A 24,578-nucleotide genomic window follows, 5' to 3' on the forward strand; every position below is an offset into this window, starting at 1 on the left:
AAATCCCATTGAACACCTGTGGAGAGATCTTAAAATTGCTGTTGGGAGAAAAATATTACAATTTGAAGTCCTCAGTGGTTGATACCATCTTTTCAGTTAGCCATCAAAAGGTAATAAATTGCAAGCTTTTGGGACTACTCACGTCTCTTCATCAGGCACAGTATAACACAATCTGAAGAGTCACATATTTATACACAACAGGGCACAAGAATAATGCAATAGGTAAGACAAGTGATGTGAAGCAGAACTATCAGTATTGGAGAGAGAGAAGCAGTTGTGGCCGTAAATATTGAAACAGTTCAAATATAAGGAGTGTGAAAGTTTTATTGTCCTGTGATTGAGGTCTGGTCAATGATTGTGATGCTCCCAAACGGTCTGAGGAACACAATGCTTAGTGGATGTAGGAAGACACAAATCCATGCGATACAGCTGAGTGCTGCTGAGTGTGCCAACGATTGTCATAAGCTTGGACTCCCAAATTTATTTTGTCTCTCTGAGATTTGAAATTACGTTTTAATACAAGTAATTTCATGTCCATGATGCTGTGATCAGGGATACAAAAATGTTTGCAGCAGGTATATGTATTTTTTCTATTACTGTGTGGCGATTAAAATTCACCCTTCTAAGTTTTTTGCCCTGTCTCCCCTACATACAGACCCCCAGTTGAACATTTGGTACATATAATTAAGTACACTACATTAGATGTAATGCAGCTGAATGTATATGGGATCTTGTGGTCCTGATGTGAGTTGGGAATCTTTATCTTGTTCGTGGTCATTATAAATGGACAGGTTTTACATTTTTCTGGCTGCAGGGAAAGGTTCCTGTAGCTGTTGGAGAGGACAGGGAGCTTCTGACAAGGATGCTTCGTAGATTTGGAGCTGCGTAAATCACCGAAGTTGGGGATCTGGAAATATAGATTGTAATTTGGCATCTTTTTGTAATAATGGTTGTAATTTCGGTGCAGCTTCCCTTAGCACCTCCAGATTTGGATTGTAGGTGACTACGAGAGGCACCCAGTTGCTTTCTTGTTTAGTTTTCAAATGTAGGAGAGGATTCCTTGATATTCTGGTGGCTCTTGCAATCTGGTTTTCAATTGTTGTTGGATGGTAGCCCTGGTTCAAAAAGGTTTTTCTGAGGCCACCAACGTGTTGTCTCTGTCCATAGGGTTGGAACATATCCGATTGTATATGATGGCTTGGCTGTAGACAATAGAGATTATGTGTTGTGGATGGAAACTGACCCATTTAAGGGATGTTGGACAGTGAGTTGGCTTCTGGCACAGGAATGGCTATATTTCATTGTTCTGTAATTTAATGATGGTGTCCAAAAAAACTAATTTTAGTACAGAAGTACTTGAGTGTTAAGTTTATGGTGGGATGAAATTGATTAAAGTGCTCATGGAACGTCTTTAGCTGTTGCTCAGACTTCGTCCAGATGATTAAAATATTGTCAATGAGGACAAGAAGTCACTTTCAATCTTGGCCATGAAAATTTGCAAACTGTGAAGCCATATCCTGTAGATATATGTGGTTATCAAATTCAAAGTAATTGTGGGTCAGGATGATTTTTTTAAGTTTTACCACAAAGGTGAAACTATCCTCCCGGTCTGTTTGCTCCCCCCCCCCCAGCACCTTTTCCTTCTATCACGCTTAGGTTTGTGGGAGGTTATACTTGTTCTTTTTGGTTCTCCTTAGCTTGCCTTCATTGCCCTATACGAATGTATTTTAGTTTCTCCCCAAGGGTTTTGTATCTTACTTCACACTTTCCTTTCCCCTAGTTGACAGTGTGTTGCGGCCTCCCCTAAGGTTCCTCAGGAGGTACGAGAAACTCCTCAATGGTCTATTACGGATTTAGATCCGAGTTGGTGCTTTAAGTTGTGCAGCTAGTCTGTACAGAGACTAGTTGGGTATACTTTGCGGCATTTTCCCCTGTGTGGTCTCTCCAGCTGCTATCAAGATGCGCTTTCTGATTAAAACATTTCCTACATTCTGAAAATGAAAAAGGCTTCTCCCCTGTGTGGGTTCTCTGATGCCTAACAACATCTGATTCATGGTTAAAACATTTCCCACATTCTGAACATGAAAAAAGCTTCTACCCTGTGTGAGCTCTCTGATGTTTGATAAGATTTGATTTCTTTGCAAAACATTTCCCACATTCTGAACATGGAAAAGGCTTCTCCCCTGTGTGAGTTATCAGATGTTTGATAAGATTTGATTTCTCTGCAAAATATTTCCCGCATTCTGAACATGAAAATGGCTTCTCACCTGTGTGAGTTCTCTCATGTGCGATAAGATTTGATTTCTTTGCAAAACATTTCCCACATTTTGAACAGGAAAAAGGCTTCTCCCCTGTGTGAGTTCTCTGATGTGTATGAAGATGTGATTTCTGTATAAAAGATTTCCCACATTTTGAACATGAAAAAGGCTTCTCCCCTGTGTGTATTTTCTGATGCTTAACAAAGCTTGATTTCTGGTTAAAACATTTTCCGCATTCTGAACATGAAAAAGGCGTTTCCCCTATGTGAGTTATCTGATGCCTGATGACATTTGCTTTCTTTGTAAACCATTTCCCACATTCTGAACATGAAAATGGCTTCTCCCCTGTGTGAATTCTCTGATGACTAAGAAGAGACACATTCTTCACAAAACATTTCCCACATTCTGAACATGAAAATGGCTTCTCCCCTGTGTGAATTCTCTGATGACTAAGAAGAGATACATTCTTCACAAAACATTTCCCACATTCTGAACATGAAAAAGGCTTCTTCCCTGTGTGAGTTCTTTGATGTTTGGTAAGACTTGATTTCTTTGCGAAACATTTTCCACATTGTGAACATGAAAATGGCATCTCCCCTGTATAAGTTCTCTGGTGACTAACAAAATCAGATTTCTGGTTAAAACATCTATCACACTTGGAGCAGGAAATTTGATTCTCTGCTGTGTACATTTTTTGATGTTTAAGAAAAGACTTTTTGAGGGAAAGACTATTTCTATATTCTGAAGGGGAAAATGGCTTCTTTGCTTTAGGAGCAGTTTTTTTTTTAATGCTTATTTTGTGACTTAGATTTCCCTTAGTAGTCGGTAATGAATCAGAAGACAGGACCTGTTTCATAGGATCAGATGACAGATCTTTGCTGTGAAGGGATGATGGTATATCTGGAGTAATGGCATTCACTTCAATTGTATCCTGTGGGATCTCAAGATCATTGGATTTAAAAATTGAAGATGTCAGCTGTCCCTCTGATCTCCTGGTGCAGTTATCTGCTAAGAATAAAAACAATTATTTTTTTTGAGTAAAATATCCTTGAATTTTATATTTTTGAACATTTTTAATTAAACTGTCAGTAGAAATGGCAAGTTATGTAAAAACACTGAATTATTCACCAAGACAATGACAGTTCACAGTCTAATAGAAAACCTCATAGGATGAACCAGTGGAGCGTGGTGTTCAACTATTTGTTCATTCTGCCTCCCAAATATGGAATAAGAAGCCACCAAACAATGTTATGTAGATGAAAATAATACCAATAAAAACTTCTACTCATCCGGCAAATAACAAGTCCCCACTCAGGTCCATTATCTGTCAGTGGGAAAACAAAAGTTTCCACATTATTAAGGTCTCAAAAGGCTCTTGAAAAGCAACATGGCCTCCATATACTAATCCAGCAACATCCGCTCTCCCAAAGTCAGATCTCCCCTTGCTTCTGAGCCTTGCAGTGCGCCCAAACCACATTTATCATCCATGTATTTGGCATTACTATAGTTAGAAGAAACCACTGAATTTACAGTTTGGGTCTCCTGGAGCACAATCTGGACACTATGTGTTGGGCAATAAAATAATATATTTGCAATTTTCACTGTCCAATATCTAATGTGATAATTTCCAGGAAGTGTCTGTGGAGTCAAAGTAGTCACTACTTCTATAGACTAATTCACTGAGGGTTATAACTTCCAAAATGCAGTCACTTTCTGGGGATTTCTATTGCTCTGGTTTTCTGCCATTTTGTCATGTTAGGGCTTCTGCAAATGGTGGGCCCCATCTCCTGTGTAATCTGCTCCTGCGACATCTGCTCCTGTCACCATACGTGGCCTCATTCATTCTGCAGAGAATCTAACTTTGTGATATATGTAATCAAACGCCCATGTGGTCTACAATACATATGGAAAACTATTCAACCCATTAGGGACTGCATTGCCAGCCACAAATCCACTATCCGTTGTTGCAAACCCTGGTGTGGTAAAGCGATTTGCTCGGCTCTCACAGAGGCAGAAACACTTATTGGGTTAACTTACAGCTGGTTTATTAATTAATGGCATAAACCATGGCAGGGTTCCGCAAAATAAACACGGCCTCTCCGGGATAACGGGAAACAAAAAGATAAAGTATAGTACAGTTCATAGGTGAGCGGGGTTTCGCCCGCTCCAGGTAACACAAAGTTTCACCACAAAGTCCTTCTGTGGAGCTCTCTGGCTTCCACACACACGGTCTGGAGACTTCCTTCACCAGACAGAAAAAAAAAACAGTGGCTGAGCATTTCACTTCTGCAGCCACACCCTTCAGGTGGAGATATGGCGAGTAGGCGTCCCGCACATCTCAAACCTACTCACAAAGGTGGTGTCACCTGCCTGTGACTCAAGCTCCGGGGGGCAGGTCCAAGCACACACACTTCCGGTCTGCCGGTAATCGGGGAAACATACATAAACCCTCCAGCCGCAACTAGAGACAGATGCACGAGACGTAGGCGCGGGAGCGCCTGTTCACAGCTCCATTAAAGGTAGCCACCCAGCACACGTTGTGCAGACAGACAAGCCACCTGGCATGATCATATAACATGCTTCTATACTGATCTGTTACTTAATAAGCTTTACTACTTATCTATATTGCTCATATGTCTCTGTCCTATACCTAACATGCCTTTATACTCAACTATTTGGGGACCTATATTCCTTATGTCTCTGCCCTGATACCTAACTTTTTAACCATCTAAGCTCTGTCATTCTACTCCTTGGCCCCGGCTCCTTTGCTCCTCCACTTAATCATTAATCGTTTTGCTTCCATTAACCTATCTTTTTACCAATGATTTACTATGAAGCCAGAGTATCAGCAATACTTACCTGCAGGACCGATGTCCTATAAGCCGCTGAAGATTGTGTGACAGTTACAAGTACATTCAGGACGAGCATATGAAAGGCTTAGGTATATAATTTTTGTGTATATAAATATGTATATACAGGTGCATCTCACAAAATTAGAATATCATCAAAAAGTTAATTTATTTCAGTTTTCAATACAAAAAGTGAAACTCCTATATTATATAGAGTCATTACACACAGAGGGATCTATTATATAGAGTCATTACACACAGAGGGATCTATTATATAGAGTCATTACACACAGAGCGATCTATTATATAGAGTCATTACACACAGAGGGATCTATTATATAGAGTCATTACACACAGAGGGATCTATTATATAGTCATTACACACAGAGGGATCTATTATATAGAGTCATTACACACAGAGGGATCTATTATATAGAGTCATTACACACAGAGGGATCCATTATATAGAGTCATTACACACAGAGGGATCTATTATATAGAGTCATTACACACAGAGGGATCTATTATATAGAGTCATTACACACAGAGGGATCTATTATATAGAGTCATTACATGCAGAGGGATCTATTATATAGAGTCATTACACACAGAGGGATCCATTATATAGAGTCATTACACACAGAGGGATCTATTATATAGAGTCATTACACACAGAGGGATCTATTATATAGAGTCATTACACACAGAGGGATCTATTATATAGAGTCATTACACACAGAGGGATCTATTATATAGAGTCATTACACACAGAGGGATCCATTATATAGAGTCATTACACACAGAGTGATCTATTATATAGAGTCATTACACACAGAGTGATCTATTATATAGAGTCATTACACACAGAGTGATCTATTATATAGAGTCATTACACACAGAGGGATCTATTATATAGAGTCATTACATGCAGAGGGATCTATTATATAGAGTCATTACACACAGAGGGATCTATTATATAGTCATTACACACAGAGGGATCTATTATATAGAGTGATTACACACAGAGGGATCCATTATATAGAGTCATTACACACAGAGTGATCTATTTCAAGTGTTTATTTCTGTTAATGTTGATGGTTATGGCTTACAGCCAATGAAAACACAAAAGTCATTATCTCAGTAAATTAGAATACTTTATAACAACAGCTTGAAAAATGTTTTTAAAATCTGAAATGTCCTACTGAAATGCATGTTCAGTAAATGCACTCAATACTTGGTCGGGGCTCCTTTTGCATCAATTACTGCATCAATGCGGCAATGTGGCATGGAGGCGATCAGCTTGTGGCACTGCTGAGGGGTTATGGAAGCCCAGGTGGCTTTGATAGCAGCCTTCAGCTCGTCTGCATTGTTGGGTCTGGGGTCTCTCATCTTCCTCTTGATAATACCCCATAGATTCTCTATAATAGATTCTCTATGGGGTTAAGGTCAGGCGAGTTTGTTGCCAATCAAGCTCAGTGATCCTGTTGTGTGTAAACCAGGTATTGGTACTTTTGGCAGTGTGGACAGGGGCCAAGTCCTGCTGGAGAATGACATTTCCATCTCCATAAAGCTTGTCGGCAGAGGGAAGCATGAAGTGCTGTAAAATGTCCTGGTAGACGGCTGCGCTGACTTTGGTCTTGATAAAACACAGTGGACCTACACCAGCAGATGACATGGCTCCCCAAACCATCACTGATTGTGGAGACTTCACACTAGACCTCCAGCAGCTTGGATTGTGGCCTCTCCACTCTTCCTCCAGACTCTGGGACCTTGTGGAGTGTGTCAGTGACTGCCTTCTGGACATCTGTCAACTCAGCAGTCTTCCCAATAATTGTGGAGCCTACTGAAACAGACTAAGGGACCTTTTTAAATGATTAAGAAGCCTTTGCAGTTGTTTTTTGTTAATTATGCTAATTTACTGAGATAATGACTTTTGTGTTTTCCTTGGCTGTAAGCCATAATCATCAACATTAACAGAAATAAACACGTGAAATAGATCACTCTGTCTGTAATGACTCTATATAATATAGGAGTTTCACTTTTTGTATTAAAGAACTAAAATAAATTAACTTTTCGAAGATATTCTAATTTTGTGAGATGCACCTTTAGTCTTGACATTTATGAATGGTTTCTATTTTTCAAAGCAACATTATGAATAAGACTCTGGCAGGATCAAAACGTTAAAAATTATTTCTGTTACATATCCCTTCACCTTTTTATGTCTGAATTACTCTACGTGAAAAAAACTGTTTGCATGCCAAAAGGAGTGTGCAGTGAATCACTACCTACAGTTATTCTTTCTGCAGGCGGTGCTGGCGATGGAGGAAACGTCGGAACCAGAAGTTCTGGGAGGCGCAGGTTCTGCCCATCCAGTCTGGCAGTGTGGGTGGGTGTTGTCCAGTTGGAGTAATCTGATCCCTGCCTCAGTCAACTGGAAAGCATCTCACCCTATGTGACCATACAGCTTACAATCTTAATCAGCCAGACGATTAGATTTGTTAAGCCAAGAGAAATACACTATTATCTTTGTGTTGACTTGTGAATGTATGTGTATTTCTGTGAGTGGTCAAGAAGGACATACGATTATTTGTATAAAACTGAATATTGACTTCTCTTCCTTTGGAAACAATGATGTCTGTTAATATGCTAATGACATACTGTACTAAAAGCCAGGTAGATGTTTATTTACAATACCCCCCTATGATACCAGCTATGTAAATTGATTAGCTCAAACAATGAGACCTGAGTGAGACCTGCACCTTTACTTCTGACTGATGACCTTATGACCTTACACAGATGTAAATATAAACAGGGATGTCTTTAGTGCGGCAAGCTAGATCAAGGAGAATCAGAAATACTTTACAAGGAGAATGAGAGACATCCTTCAGGACAGAAAATGGATAGCATGGCTGCTCCATCAAAAGAGACACACATTTGGATTCTACATGATTCCGGCCTAAGGGTATTAGGCCCTAATTGGAAAGATACAGATCTGCTCCATTGACCATCTGAGAGACATGGATACATTTGGGGAGACCAGGTTGGGATGATCAAGTTGCCTGGCCCCATGGATATGTTGTTTGGGGTTTCCAGGTGGGACACTCCGGTCGCCTGGAACCCATGGAGACATTTGGAGAAGCCATTATTTCTATATGTCCATAAACAAGGGCACATCTAATGTTAGACATTTCAGCATTAATATAACCTCAAAATCTATATCAGTCAATCCACTGCAAGAAGTAATTAAATCAGAATATTTTGGGCCCCAGCTACTGTAGTCAAAACTGTGAGTATAGTCAATAACACATCTACTGAAATGATCAAACTCAACAGTCTTCATCAGAGAAAAATGAGTAACTAATGGTGACACCTCCCTGGTATAACGGAGTATGGGGCTCGGTGGCTCTTGGCAATCAAAACTATTGTAAGGGCCAATATTTTGTCAGATGAGTTTCCAGAAGAAATATAAGACATTGAAAGAAAACTTTTTATAATAATGTAGAGCTAGGGTGTCAGACCAATCCCACCACAATCAAACTATCATACAGAATGTGCAAAAAAAAAAAATTTTTTCTCTGTTACATCCCCAACAACAACATATGTATGAGGGAGAGCTCCAACACTAAACCGGAGTTGCACTCATTTATGGCGGACCATTGGAGGTATGATGAGTCCTGACCAGAAGAGTAGAGAAAGTATTAGTGCCCCCATTTCAGGAGAGATTGTACAGTAATCTGAATTCCTTAGGATCAAAAAAATAATGGAATTCATGACGTGGAGTGAATCCATGAAACCAGGGCTGGAGCCATGCCACCACATCTCCTGCAGGCGTGAATAGATGTATATTACAGCCATCAGCCACGCACAGCTTAGAGACATATCATGGCACAGGTGTAATGTTATTTATGTAGTTTATCAAGATCCTGTTTGAAGATAGTTTGAAAAGTTGAGATAAAGGGAAACTCCGTTGTACAGAAATTAAGTCTTGGCCCTCACTGCACATTTAATGTTGCTGATCGTAAAAGTCGTCAGCACATTCAACGTACGCTGCCTTTTGGTTTTGTAGTTTACAGACATGGGCAGGTGAGAATTAGTATCTTCTACTACCAGAAGTATCTTCTACTACCAGAGGGTAAGTGGATCCTCCAGGTTGTAAGTTCTATAGAAAAGGGCTTTCACAATTTCACAAAATTATCTGTACATTTTTGGGTGGAGGAGAATGTTATGCTCCAGCAGCAAAATGGTGATCACACGATTGTGATACGGCCGGACTACACCACCGATAAAGCAGCCACAGCCGGTGACTGAGAAGAATCTGTGACTTCTCTGCATTAAGTGGTCACTACTCACCTGGGTAGTCATATGTAGGAATCTCCTCCTTACACCGCTCATCACCCCTCACATATGTCTCTGTAATATTAATATGGGTCAGATCTTCACCCTGAAACAAATATATAAGTCACAGACAGATGGAGAAGTCACATGTATGATCAGCTCTAATCCTGCCATCTCCACCGTTCTCATTACACAAGTATAAAACATATAATACTGGGGGACAAAACACGACTGAGCACAAGACCTTCACAGCCGTCTACACATCATAGGGGAGATCTCATGACACCTTCTCTCCATCTACCTGATGATCCTGAGGAACATTGGGATCTTCTTGCTTACAGTCCTGTGGAAGAAGAGGACGGGGACATCTCTCTGGTGTTGTCCTCTTACTGGATGGATCTGGAGGAAACACATACAGGGACTGAATTCATTCCTTTCATACAGATAATTATAGGCCATGTGTATTTAGTCCGGTCTATGACCTGGTGATGTGAGGGGCTGGGGAACCTCCATCATGACGTCCTTGTACAGATCTTTGTGACCCTCTAAATACTCCCACTCCTCCATGGAGAAATAGACAGCGACATCCTGACACCTTATAGGAACCTGACACATACAATGATACAGTCATCCCCCCGATCCCTCCATAGTGTTACTGTATAATGTCCCAGCATTCCCAGCAGTGTCACCTCTCCAGTCAGCAGCTCAATCATCTTGTAGGTGAGTTCTAGGATCTTCTGGTCATTGATGTCCTCATGTATCAGGAAGTGAGACTGAGGTCCTGTGATTGGGCTCAGGGGTCTTCCCCATCCCTCAGACACAGGGTCCTGACAGCGCTCACTAGAGGTCTTCTTCACTACTGTGTAATCCTGGTTATGGAGAGACACATTAATAAATCTCACTACAGACATTTCCAGAGTCCTCACCTCTCCAGTTCTGTCCATCTGTTATTCCCATAGATAAGAATGATGTAATGTGACGTCATCAGAATCTCTCACCTCTCCAGTAACCTGGAAGAGGATCTCTAGGGTGAGGTGTAATATCCTCTCCGCCATCTTGTCTCTGTCCATGTCCATCCTGGATGGTTCAATCACATATAGAGGATCTTCAGTAGAGTATCCAATACTGTAAAGACCTGAATGAGAAGATGATGAGCCGATGTAATATCATAAAAATCCAGTGTAATAAGGGAAACATATGAGATTTATTATTTTACGGTATCTAGTTTTCTTCTTTACATCTAGTAATAAAACCAATATATTTTAGGCCACAGACAACAAGCAGTTTCTTCCTCGGAGTCTGCAGCTGAATACGTTTCTCATAGACTCATCGTCCATAACGCTAATTCTCATCTCATTTACTGCCACTGGAATCGGCATTAGCAATACTGCAGGAGATATTGCCACGCACAGTGTAGGAAAGACAAAGTGCAACACAAAGAGATCAGGGGAAGGGAGCCCAGACACTAAGGACAGAGAGGATGGAGACCTCCTAGGCTGATCTGATCTCACCCTGTCCTTCCCTACCATCCCTATATTGGTTGCTCACCAATCGCCGAACAGGAACCTAAAACACTGTCTCTCTCTAGAGCTAGGGTCTGGCTAGGAAACGAAAAAGGGATGAGCGCTAGTCGCTCCCCATTAACACCAAAGACAGCAAGGGGAGACAGACACGGGGGAAGTAGCTTAGCTTGAGTCGACTTAAGAGAGATTGCACACATGTCCTCTTCCCACCAGAGAGGAAGTAAGAACTGCACTTGCTCCAAGCCTTCACAAAAGGTCATGTGAATATCACCGGCACCTCCCTACTGCAAAGTGAAAGTATTTATACACCCAGGCCAGGGTGTTAACTAGCAACAGGAAGGTAGCCGCTGGGTCTTAGAGTCAAAAAGATATAAGAAGGTGCCTGTAATGCCAAACAAAGATCTCCGGCAACCAACTGCAGGGCGGCTGTCTGTCACATCTGACACACCCGTGAAAGATATTCATTACACGTTACATGAGAACTAACTACCAGGGCTGTGGAGTTGGAAAGCCAAACCTCCAACTCCTCAATTTCCATGATACCAACTCCACGACTCTCTCATACACGGCTCATGTTTAAGTGATAACTACTGTAGCACAGATTCCTCTCAGCTAGAAGTCTAAACTCTTAGATCAGGAATAGGACAGACATTTATAGGACATTTCATAACTTTCCCAAATTCTTATGAAAAAATATTCCCTACAAACTGCATTGAACTACTATACTCAATTTATTATTTATTTTAGGAGTTGGAGTCGGTCCATGTTATACTGATTCCGACTCCACCAAAATGGACACGGACTCCCGACTCCACAGCCCTACTAACTACTTCATTATGAGGAAGACATCTTCATCTTCTACTACGGGTTTAGAAACCTATTTGGCCACAGTCAGTCACTGACTACATCACCACTGGCCGTCTATATGAATGTTTCCCGTCTTCCCCAGACAGTAATCTTCTATCACGTTAGATCTCATGTCTGATTCACACACAGAAGTTTGAGGCATTTAGAAATGCTTTTTTGTTCCACAAACACTGGGGATAGAAATTATTTGATACCAAAGTCTCCATGTACAGTGTTTTATGGGGCTTATTTCTGGTGTTAGGCTTTCCTATATTACAAGAAAAATACCAGGAAAAAGCAATGTTTCAAAAGAAAATTGGTGCCAACAATTCTTGTAAAAAGAAAAAAACATGCAAAAAGCAGAAGACACATTTTATTATTTCAAGTATAAAGGCTCCTGCACCACCTCGTTGATACTTGAACAGATCCACCTGTTATCATGAACATATACCAAAATTCAAGGGTACGTGGTGTTCTGCTCAAAATGCAAAAAGTAATAATCCAGCAAAAAAGAAAATGAAGGCGGCACTCATCAATGTCGTAAAAAAACATCATGTCCCTTATTTCATTTCTAGTTTAAAAGTGGCAAGCATGGAGAGCGGGGAGGAAAAAGACGGACAACAGCCGTTTCGCGTTTGTAACAGCGCTTCTGCGGGTCCAGGTAATAAGGTGACGTAAAGACACAGGTGTAAACACATAAAACTATTTGTCCCCTTTTTATTAGGATTAGAGAGTGCCTTCATTCTATAGAGACAAAAAAAGATCACAGAGGTTTATCAAACATGTAACTGACTGTCATGGTGCCGACTCAAAAGTCTTGAAATTTGCCGGGTTAGAAATAGTTAAATCCCCTGATAGAGGGGGGGGGGGAATCACAAAAAAATACTTCTGCAAAGAGAAGCTTAGTCGATTCTGTGATCCAACGCTAATGGCCCTTTAGGATTAAACAATTGATCCTATTTTTCTTTGTTTTTATAACATTTTATATTTGTTTTTTTAACATGTTGCAGCCTGCAGTAACTCTCGCTCCACTATACCGCTGCACGACCAGCTCTACCCCCGCATACTGTATCCTCACCCATCCCCTGTAGACTGTGAGCCCTCGCGGGCAGGGTCCTCGCTCCTCCTGTACCACTCGCCGACTTGTATTGTTCAAAATTTATTGTAATTGTTTGTGCTATGTACTGTACAGACCAAAAGTTTGGACACACCTTCTCATTTAAAGATTTTTCTATATTTTCATGACTATGAAAATTGTACATTCACACTGAAGGCATCAAAACTATGAATTAACACATGTGGAATTATATACTTAACAAAAAAGTGTGAAACAACTGAAAATATGTCTTATATTCTAGGTTCTTCATAGTAGCCACCTTTTGCTTTGATGACTGCTTTGCACACTCTTGGCATTCTCTTGATGAGCTTCAAGAGGTAGTCACCGGAAATGGTTTTCACTTCACAGGTGTGCCCTGTCAGGTTTAATAAGTGGGATTTCTTGCCTTATGAATGGGGTTGAGACCAGCAGTTGTGTTGTGCAGAAGTCTGGTGAATACACAGCTGCTAGTCCTACTGAATAGACTGTTAGAATTTGTATTATGGCAAGAAAAAAGCAGCTAAGTAAAGAAAAACGAGTGGCCATCATTACTTCAAGAAATGAAGGTCAGTCAGTCCGAAAAATTAGGCAAACTTTGAAAGTGTCCCCAAGTGCAGTTGCAAAAACCATCAAGCGCTACAAAGAAACTGGCTCACATGAGGACCACCCCAGGAAAGGAAGACCAAGAGTCACCTCTGCTCCTGAGGATAAGTTTATCCGAGTCACCAGCCTCAGAAATCGCAGGTTAACAGCAGCTCAGATTAGAGACCAGGTCAATGCCACACAGAGTTCTAGCAGCAGACACATCTCTACAAAAACTGTTAAGATGAGACTTTGTGCAGCAGGCCTTCATGGTAAAATAGCGGCTAGGAAACCACTGCAAAGGATAGGCAACAAGCAGAAGAGACATGCTTGGGCTAAATAACACAAGGAATAGACATTAGACCAGTGGAAATCTGTGCTTTGGTCTGATGAGTTCAAATTTGAGATCTTTGGTTCCAACCACCATGTCTTTGTGCGACGCAGAAAAGGTGAACGGATGGACTCTACATGCCTGGTTCCCACCGTGAAGCATGGAGGAGGAGGTGTGATGGTGTGAGGGTGCTTTGCTGGTGACACTGTTGGGGATTTATTCAAAATTGAAGGCATACTGAGCCAGCATGGCTACCACAGCATCTTGCAGCGGCATGCTATTCCATCCGGTTTGCGTTTAGTTGGACCATCATTTATTTTTTAACAGGACAATGACCCCAAACACACCTCCAGGCTGTGTAAGGGCTATTTGACCAAGAAGGAGAGTGATGGGGTGCTACGCCAGATGACCTGGCCTCCACAGTCACCAGACCTGAACCCAATCGAGATGGTTTGGGGTGAGCTGGACCGCAGAGTGAAGGCAAAAGGGCCAACAAGTGCTAAGCATCGCTGGGAACTCCTTCAAGATTGTTGGAAGACCATTTCCGGTGACTACCTCTTGTAGCTCATCAAGAGAATGCCTAGAATGTGCAAGGCTGTCATCAAAGCAAAAGGTGGCTACTTTGAAGAACCTAGAATATAAGACATATTTTCAGTTGTTTCACACTTTTTTGTTAAGTATATAATTCCACATGTGTTAATTCATAGTTTTGATGCCTTCAGTGTGAATGTACAATTTTCATAGTCATGAAAATACAGAAAAATCTTTAAATGAGAAGGTGTGTCTGTACTGTATATCCCCTTCAAATGGATTGAATGGCGCTATAATAATAAATAATAATAACAATGTTGTTGACGTATTATGTGTTTACACCTGTTTAAAAGGAAGTGTCTCTACGTCACCTGATTACCAGGACCCGCAGAAGCGCTGCTACAAGCGCGAAACGGCGGTTGTCCGTCTATTTCCTCCCCGCTCTCCATGCTTGCCACTTTTAAACTAGAAATGAAATAAAGGACATGACGTTTCTTCGAGACTGGTAAATGCCGTCTTAATTTTTCTTTTTTGCTGGATTATTACTTTTTATTATTAACAAGTTAAACAGTTGATTTAAAAAAAATTAACTCTTTTAGGCACCATAACAGATGTACACCGCAGGGGTGAACAGGTGCAGCCGCAACAAAAACCCTGACAGCTGAACCACTTGCTGCTGTCCAAAGCAAACATGGCATCTAAGAAGGTTTGACTCAACGGACCTCCTCCCCCAAGTACTCGATAGTATGGGACTGCCTAGATACTACGGTACTTAAATGCCTAATAATGGTGCCTGGCAGTGAAGTATCTAGAGTCTGATGGGCCCCATCATTCAGAATATATATATATATATATATATATATATATATTGTAAAGCGGCGGTGTTCACACCGTGCAGTAACTGAGGCAGTGACCCAAGCAAGTCCAACATAAACAGCTTTTATTTCAGCAACTCACGGGTTAACAGAAAGTCCTCCGGTTCGCAGCCGGGTTAACAGAAAGTCCATACACAATGGTTGCCGTGGGCAAAGGCTGTGCCGGCCGCTCAGAGCCTGACAGGTGCCTAGGGTTCCCAGGCATGGGTTCAGCCACCCTCAATCCTGCTGAGGTTTCCTGCTGTGCTCCTAGCAGGTTCCAACATAGAACAACAATAATCCTTAGAGCATGGGTTTTAAAGGATCTGTGGCAAGAGCCACTGGAAAACCCGGGTTGGACGGAGGAGGCCGCCCCACTGCCTCCTGTGACCTCCTCCCAGAAATGAAGGCCCTGTCAGGTTTTTACTAATCTGCCTTAGCCAGATAGCCTGACTAGGTCAATGCTCACCTTCATTCCTGCATTGTAGCCACAGGTGTGTCTGTGACTGCAATGCACTCCAATGGTTTTAATAGGTCTCTGTACACATTCTGGGGGAGATATACCGTCCCTCGTACACGAGCCGGGTCACTGCCTCACAATATATATTGTATAAGGATAGGTAAGAAACAATAAGTATATGTAAAAAAAAAACGAAAATAACAAAAAAGAAGATAAGTATAGGTAGGGAAGGATAAGTATTGATAAAAAAGCATAACTATAGATAAATATAGGTAAGAAACAATAAGTATATTTAAAAAAAAAAAAAAGTATAGGTAAAAAAAGATAAGAATACATAATAAAGGCTAAATATATTTCAATTCAATAAAAATAAGAAAAAAGGGTAAGTGTAATTAAGGATAAGTATAGCTAGGTTAGGATAACTGTAGGTACGAGAGGATAAGTATGGGAAAAAAGAAGAAATATAGGTAAGTACACTGCTCAAAAAAATAAAGTGAACACTTAAACAACAGAATATAACTCCAAGTAAATCAAACTTCTGTGAAATCAAACTGTTCACTTAGGAAGCAACACTGATTGACAATCAATTTCACATGCTGTTGTACAAATGAAATAGACAATAGATGGAAATTATTGGCAATTATCAAGTCGCCCTCAATAAAGGAGTGGTTGTGCAGGTGGGGACCACAGACCACATCTCAGTACCAATGCTTTCTGGCTGATGTTTGGGTCACTTTTGAATGTTGGTTGTGCTTTCACACTCGTGATAGCATGAGACGGACTCTACAACCCACAGAAGTTGCTCAGGTAATGCAACTCATCCAGGATGGCACATCAATGGGAGCTGTGGCAAGAAGGTTTGCTGTGTCTGTCAGCGTAGTGTCCAGAGGCTGGAGGCGCTACCAGAAGACAGGCCAGTACACCAGGAGACGTGGAGAGGGCCGTAGGAGGGCAACAACCCAGCAGCAGGACTGCCTCCAGCAGGCCACAAATGTGCATGTGTCTGCACAAACGGTTAGAAACCGAATCCATGAGGGTGGTATGAGGGCCCGACGTCCACAGATGGGGGGTTGTGATCACAGCCCAACACCGTGCAGGACACTTAGCATTTGCCACAGAACACCAGGATTGGCAAAGTCGCCATTGGCGCCCTGGGCTCTTCACAAATGAAAGCAGGTTCACACTGAGCACATGTGACAGACGTGACAGAGTCTGGAGACGCCGTGGAGAGCGATCTGCTGCTTGCAACATCCTTCAGCATGACCGGTTTGGCAGTGGGTCTGTAATGGTGTGGGGTGGCATTTCTTTGGAGGGCCGCACAGCCCTCCACGTGCTCGCCAGAGGTAGCCTGACTGCCATTAGGTACCGAGATGAGATCCTCAGACCCCTTGTGAGACCATATGCTGGAGCGGTTGGCCCTGGGTTTCTCCTAATGCAGGACAATGCCAGACCTCATGTGGCTGGAGTGTGTCAGCAGTTCCTGCAAGATGAAGGCATTGAAGCTATGGACTGGCCGCCCGTTCCCCAGACCTGAATCCGATTGAGCACATCTGGGACATCATGTCTCGCTCCATCCACCAACATCACGTTGCACCACAGACTGTCCAGGAGTTGGCGGATGCTTTAGTCCAGGTCTGGGAGGAGATCCCACAGGAGACCATCCGCAACCTCATCAGGAGCATGCCCAGGCATTGTAGGGAGGTAATACAGGCACATGGAGGCCACACACAATACTGAGCCTCATTGTGACTTGTTTTAAGGACATTACATCAAAGTTGGATCAGCCTGTAGTGCGTTTTTCCACTTTAATTTTGGGGGTGACTCCAAATCCAGGCCTCCATTGGTTAATAAATTTGATTTCCATTGATGATTTTTGTGTGATTTTGTTGTCAACTTTGTACAGAACAAAGTATTCAATGAGAATATTTCATTCATTCAGATCTAGGATGTGTTATTTCAGGGTTCCCTTTATTTTTTTGAGTAGTGTGTATATATTATGTTCGATCTAAATATCTTGATTATTGTATCAAAAAATGATTAAATGTCTGATGTTCACATTATACTACAATAAATTTTTCACTTAAATATAAACAATATATGTGGGAGTCGGCGTAAGGGAAATTGAGGAGTCGGAGTCGCAGGTTTGGCTTACCGACTCCACAGCCCTGACTACAACCCCCCAACCGACAGTCTCCTCCCCCGTTCCTGTAGAATGTAAGCCTGCAGGGGCAGGGTCCTCCTCCCCCTGTACCCGTCTATCATTGTTAGTTTACTGTAAGCGATATCTGTATTTGGTATGTAACCCCTTCTTATGTACAGCACCATGGAATCAATGGCGCTATATAAATAATAATAATACAAATGGGGGCACATAGGCGACATTACTAATATACTAATATATGGGAGCACATAGGCGACATTACTAATTTATGGGGGCACATAGGCGACATTACTAATATATGGGGGCACACAGGGGGCATTACTGATATATGGGGGCACATAGGCGACATTACTAATATATGGGGGCACACAGGGGACATTACTGATATACTGGGGCACACAGGGGGCATTACTAATATATGGGAGCACATAGGCGACATTACTAATATATGGGGGCACATAGGCGACATTACTAATACATGGGGGCACACGGGGGCATTACTAATACATGGGGGCACAGAGGGGGCATTACTGATATATGGGGGCACACAGGGGGCATTACTGATACATGGGGCACACAGGGGATATTACTTATACATGGGGCACACAGGGGGCATTACTGATACATGGGGGCACACAGGGGGCATTACTAATACATGGGGGCACATAGGCGACATTACTAATACATGGGGGCACACGGGGCATTACTAATACATGGGGCACACAGGGGGCATTACTGATATATGGGGGCATTACTAATACATGGGGGCACACAGGGGACATTACTGATATATGGGGGTACACAGGGGGCATTACTAATACATGGGGGCATTACTAATACATGGGGGCACATAGGCGACATTACTAATACATGGGGGCACATAGGCGACATTACTAATACATGGGGGCACACGGGGCATTACTAATACATGGGGCACACAGGGGACATTACTGATATATGGGGGCACACAGGGGACATTACTGATATATGGGGGCACACAGGGGGCATTACTGATATATGGGGGCACACAGGGTACATTACTGATATATGGGGGCACACAGGGGGCATTACTGATATATGGGGGCACACAGGGTACATTACTGATATATGGGGGCACACAGGGGACATTACTGATATATGGGGGCACACAGGGAACATTACTGATATATTGGGGCACACAGGGGGCATTACTGATATATGGGGGCACACAGGGGGCATTACTGATATATGGGGGCACACAGGGGGCATTACTGATATATGGGGGCACACAGGGGGCATTACTGATATATGGGGGCACACGGGACATTACTGATATATGGGGGCATACAGGGAACATTACTGATATATGGGGGCACACAGGGGGCATTACTGATATATGGGGGCACACAGGGGATATTACTGATATATGGGGCACACAGGGGACATTACTTATATATGGGGGCACACAGGGGACATTACTGATATATGGGGGCACACAGGGGACATTACTGATATATGGGGGCACACAGGGGACATTACTGATATATGGGGCACACAGGGGACATTACTAATATATGGGGGCACACAGGGGATATTACTGATATATGGGGGCACACAGGGGACATTACTGATATATGGGGGCACACAGGGGACATTACTGATATATGGGGGCACACGGGATATTACTGATATATGGGGGTACACAGGGGACATTACTGATATATGGGGCACACAGGGGACATTACTGATATATGGGGGCACACAGGGGATATTACTGATATATGGGGGTACACAGGGGATATTACTGATATATGGGGGTACACAGGGGATATTACTGATATATGGGGGTACACAGGGGACATTACTGATATATGGGGGTACACAGGGGACATTACTGATATATGGGGCACACAGGGGACATTACTGATATATGGGGGCACACAGGGGATATTACTGATATATGGGGGCACACAGGGGATATTACTGATATATGGGGGCACACAGGGGATATTACTGATATATGGGGGCACACAGGGGATATTACTGATATATGGGGCACACAGGGGACATTACTGATATATGGGGGTACACAGGGGATATTACTGATATATGGGGGTACACAGGGGATATTACTGATATATGGGGCACACAGGGGACATTACTGATATATGGGGGTACACAGGGGATATTACTGATATATGGGGGTACACAGGGGATATTACTGATATATGGGGCACACAGGGGACATTACTGATATATGGGGGCACACAGGGGATATTACTGATATATGGGGGCACACAGGGGGCAGTAATACTATTTCGGGCACATAGGAGGAGTTCTGAGGGGAATATTATCTTGTGGGGTCACAGGGGAGAAGGGAGAGTTATTACAGCGGCCGGTACAGAGGGGAGGCCATTACTGTCTGGAGGAGAAAAGGAAACCGCAATCACTGCAGAGACACAAATAGGAATCGCAGGTGTGAATAAGGACTATAGTGAGTGTGATAATTGTGTACAGCGCTGCAGAGTATGGCGGCGATATAGAAGGAAGAAATAATCCGCATAGAGAATAACGCGGAGTCTGCACAGAGCCGCACCTGCAGAGCCGCACACCGGAACAGGAGGAGCCACGTGGGGAAAGGCAGCGTGAAGTATGGAAGCTGCTGATTGGATGACGTCACCAAAAAGGGCGGGGCCTCTTCCAGTCCAGTGCGGTAGAAGCTGAATCCTAGGACCTCTGTTGACGTCACACCCATGTGACCATGCGGAGAGATGATGTCACTGGAAGGGGCGGCGCCTTCACACACCGCTGAGCCGATGGCAGGAAGCAGCGCTCAGTGCTGCTGTGCTGAGGTGTCTACATCGGAGCTGTTCTGTGCTCCTCATTGTCTCCTGCGCTGTACACAGTCCCGCACTGCCACCACTAGATGGCGCTGCTCCCGGCTCCTCATTGTCTCCTGCGCTGTACACAGTCCCGCACTGCCACCACTAGATGGCGCTGCTCCCGGCTCCTCATTGTCTCCTGCGCTGTACACAGTTCCGCACTGCCACCACTAGATGGCGCTGCTCCCGGCTCCTCATTGTCTCCTGCGCTGTACACAGTTCCGCACTGCCACCACTAGATGGCGCTGCTCCCGGCTCCTCATTGTCTCCTGCGCTGTACACAGTCCCGCACTGCCACCTCTAGATGGCGCTGCTCCCGGCTCCTCATTGTCTCCTGCGCTGTACACAGTCCCGCACTGCCACCACTAGATGGCGCTGCTCCCGGCTCCTCATTGTCTCCTGCGCTGTACACAGTCCCGCACTGCCACCACTAGATGGCGCTGCTCCCGGCTCCTCATTGTCTCCTGCGCTGTACACAGTTCCGCACTGCCACCACTAGATGGCGCTGCTCCCGGCTCCTCATTATCTCCTGCGCTGTACACAGTTCCGCACTGCCACCACTAGATGGCGCTGCTCCCGGCTCCTCATTGTCTCCTGCGCTGTACACAGTCCCGCACTGCCACCACTAGATGGCGCTGCTCCCGGCTCCTCATTGTCTCCTGCGCTGTACACAGTCCCGCACTGCCACCACTAGATGGCGCTGCTCCCGGCTCCTCATTGTCTCCTGCGCTGTACACAGTTCCGCACTGCCACCACTAGATGGCGCTGCTCCCGGCTCCTCATTGTCTCCTGCGCTGTACACAGTTCCGCACTGCCACCACTAGATGGCACTGCTCCCGGCTCCTCATTGTCTCCTGCGCTGTACACAGTCCCGCACTGCCACCTCTAGATGGCGCTGCTCCCGGCTCCTCATTGTCTCCTGCGCTGTACACAGTCCCGCACTGCCACCACTAGATGGCGCTGCTCCCGGCTCCTCATTGTCTCCTGCGCTGTACACAGTCCCGCACTGCCACCACTAGATGGCGCTGCTCCCGGCTCCTCATTGTCTCCTGCGCTGTACACAGTTCCGCACTGCCACCACTAGATGGCGCTGCTCCCGGCTCCTCATTGTCTCCTGCGATGTACACAGTTCCGCACTGCCACCACTAGATGGCGCTGCTCCCGGCTCCTCATTGTCTCCTGCGCTGTACACAGTTCCGCACTGCCACCACTAGATGGCGCTGCTCCCGGCTCCTCATTGTCTCCTGCGCTGTACACAGTTCCGCACTGCCACCACTAGATGGCGCTGCTCCCGGCTCCTCATTGTCTCCTGCGCTGTACACAGTTCCGCACTGCCACCTCTAGATGGCGCTGCTCCCGGCTCCTCATTGTCTCCTGCGCTGTACACAGTTCCGCACTGCCACCACTAGATGGCGCTGCTCCCGGCTCCTCATTGTCTCCTGCGCTGTACACAGTCCCGCACTGCCACCACTAGATGGCGCTGCTCCCGGCTCCTCATTGTCTCCTGCGCTGTACACAGTCCCGCACTGCCACCACTAGATGGTGCTGCTCCCAGCTCCTCATTGTCTCCTGCGCTGTACACAGTTCCGCACTGCCACCACTAGATGGCGCTGCTCCCGGCTCCTCATTGTCTCCTGCGCTGTACACAGTCCCGCACTGCCACCACTAGATGGCGCTGCTCCCGGCTCCTCATTGTCTCCTGCGCTGTACACAGTTCCGCACTGCCACCACTAGATGGCGCTGCTCCCGGCTCCTCATTGTCTCCTGCGCTGTACACAGTCCCGCACTGCCATCACTAGATGGCGCTGCTCCCGGCTCCTCATTGTCTCCTGCGCTGTACACAGTCCCGCACTGCCACCACTAGATGGTGCTGCTCCCGGCTCCTCATTGTCTCCTGCGCTGTACACAGTTCCGCACTGCCACCACTAGATGGCGCTGCTCCCGGCTCCTCATTGTCTCCTGCGCTGTACACAGTCCCGCACTGCCACCACTAGATGGCGCTGCTCCCGGCTCCTCATTGTCTCCTGCGCTGTACACAGTTCCGCACTGCCACCACTAGATGGCGCTGCTCCCGGCTCCTCATTGTCTCCTGCGCTGTACACAGTCCCGCACTGCCATCACTAGATGGCGCTGCTCCCGGCTCCTCATTGTCTCCTGCGCTGTACACAGTTCCGCACTGCCACCTCTAGATGGCGCTGCTCCCGCCTCCTCATACACTCTGCTGTGTAGTCGCCTCTTCAGCTTTTTCTGGACAGTCTGAGGCGTTTCCTGCAGCCGCATCACAGGTCAGACAGGGTTTATTACACTGTTGGGCTGTGTGCCCACTATGCGTTTAAGCAGCGGCAATTCCGCTTAAGAAGCGCTTGGTAGAAGGTCTGCCATGTTCCCCAATGATAATCCCCATGTGCTGTGTACATGCTGCGGAAATTTCCGCTGCGGATTATCATTGTGGAAAATTCCACAGCATTACTAGTTATTTTGCGGAATTGCTGCGTTTTCGCTGCCATTGACTTGCATTGAATCGCATATTATCAGCATCACTGCATCTGTACATGCGGATATAGAGAGATTCAATGTGCGGATGGTACCCGGGTCTGGAGGACAGGAGACTCTCATCTGGACCCGGGTACTGTAGTACCTGTAAAAAAAAGAATAACATAAAAAATATACATTATACTCCCCACCTGATGGCCCGCGGTCTGCTCTCCGGTGTGTCCTGGCTCCCCGGTGGCTCGCGGTGGTGTAAAAGAACCTGCCATGACGTCATTCAGTCATGTGATGGGTCGCGTGACTGTCACATGACTAGATGACCTCCACGGAAGGTCCTTCCAGACCACTGCCGGAAGCCAAGGAGACCGCAGCACCGCTCACAGGAGACCGGGGGACGCCGGAAAAGTGAGCATAAGGGTTTTTTTTATTTTAATTCTTTTTTAACTACAGGTTCTATGGTCCCCAGAGAGTCTCCTCTTCTCCAGACCCGGGTACCATCCGCACATTGAATTGCATGATATCCGCATGCGTCCCAATGCAAGTCAATGGCTGTGAAAACGCTGCGATTCCGCAAAATAATTGGTAATGCTGCGTTTTTTTTTCCGCAATGACAATCCGCAGTGGAAATTTCCGCAGCATGTGCACAGCACATGCGGATTGTCATTGGGGAACATAGCAGACCTTCTAACATGCGTTTTTTAAAAGTTTTCGCAGTGGAAACACTTAAAAAACACATAGTGGGCACACAGCCTTATAGTTTATGGATTTGGTCAAAATTCCTTTTTTCCTGATTAATAAATCATATTATTATTGTGGCTTTTTGTAATATATAAAAGACTGGGGGGAGCTCCGGGGAGAGGCGTAAAAGAGCGCCCCCGACAGTCACCATAATGTACAGCACCGACATTGTGCCGAGTGGGCGGAGCTCCGGGGAGAGGCGTAAAAGAGCACCCGCGACAGTCACCATAATGTACAGCACGGACATTGTGCCGAGTGGGCGGAGCTCTGTGGAGAGCGTAAAAGAAGAGCGCCGCCGACAGTCATTATAATGTACAGCACCGAAATTGTGCAGAGTGGGCGGAGCTCCAAGAAAAGGCAAAAAAGAGCGCCCCCGACAGTCACCATAATTTACATCACCAACATTGTGCAGAGTGGGCGGAGCTCCAGGAAAAGGCGTAAAAGAAGAGCACCCCCGACAGTCACCATAATGTACAGCACCGACATTGTGCAGAGTGGAGGGAGCTCAGGGGAGAGGCGTAAAAGAGCACCCCCGACAGTCACTGTAATGTACAGCACCGACATTGTGCAGAGTGGACGGAGCTCCAGGGAGAGGCGTAAAAGAGCACCCCCGACAGTCACCATAATGTACATCACCAACATTGTGCAGAGTGGGCGGAGCTC

At 44.8% G+C, this 24,578-nt stretch overlaps 1 protein-coding gene across 3 annotated transcripts; it reads right to left on the minus strand.

Annotated features, from left to right (window-relative positions):
• Nucleotides 1-173: 173 nt before the first annotated feature.
• On the minus strand, nucleotides 174-20,498 carry LOC141171866 (uncharacterized). 3 transcript variants are annotated; one of them, XM_073655495.1, is made up of 5 exons: nucleotides 20,402-20,498; nucleotides 10,369-10,577; nucleotides 9,744-9,841; nucleotides 9,458-9,548; nucleotides 174-3,266 (listed from the first exon to the last, which is right to left on the minus strand). In XM_073655495.1, exons 2-5 carry the CDS (start codon nucleotides 10,397-10,399, stop codon nucleotides 2,095-2,097), a joined length of 1,392 nt encoding a protein of 463 aa, XP_073511596.1. In that variant the 5' UTR covers nucleotides 10,400-10,577; nucleotides 20,402-20,498; the 3' UTR covers nucleotides 174-2,094. The 3 variants fall into 3 exon arrangements, with proteins under 3 accessions (XP_073511596.1, XP_073511597.1, XP_073511595.1); XM_073655496.1 differs by lacking the exons at nucleotides 10,369-10,577; nucleotides 20,402-20,498 and adding an exon at nucleotides 9,925-9,982 and having other exon boundaries at nucleotides 174-3,263; XM_073655494.1 differs by lacking the exons at nucleotides 10,369-10,577; nucleotides 20,402-20,498 and adding an exon at nucleotides 9,925-9,982.
• Between the last annotated feature and the right edge of the window lie 4,080 nt (nucleotides 20,499-24,578).

The sequence above is a fragment of the Phyllobates terribilis genome, unplaced genomic scaffold (genome assembly GCF_046119375.1).
Source record: "Phyllobates terribilis strain yellow unplaced genomic scaffold, ASM4611937v1 Scaffold_12__6_contigs__length_324123572, whole genome shotgun sequence".
Classification (NCBI taxonomy): domain Eukaryota; kingdom Metazoa; phylum Chordata; class Amphibia; order Anura; family Dendrobatidae; genus Phyllobates; species Phyllobates terribilis.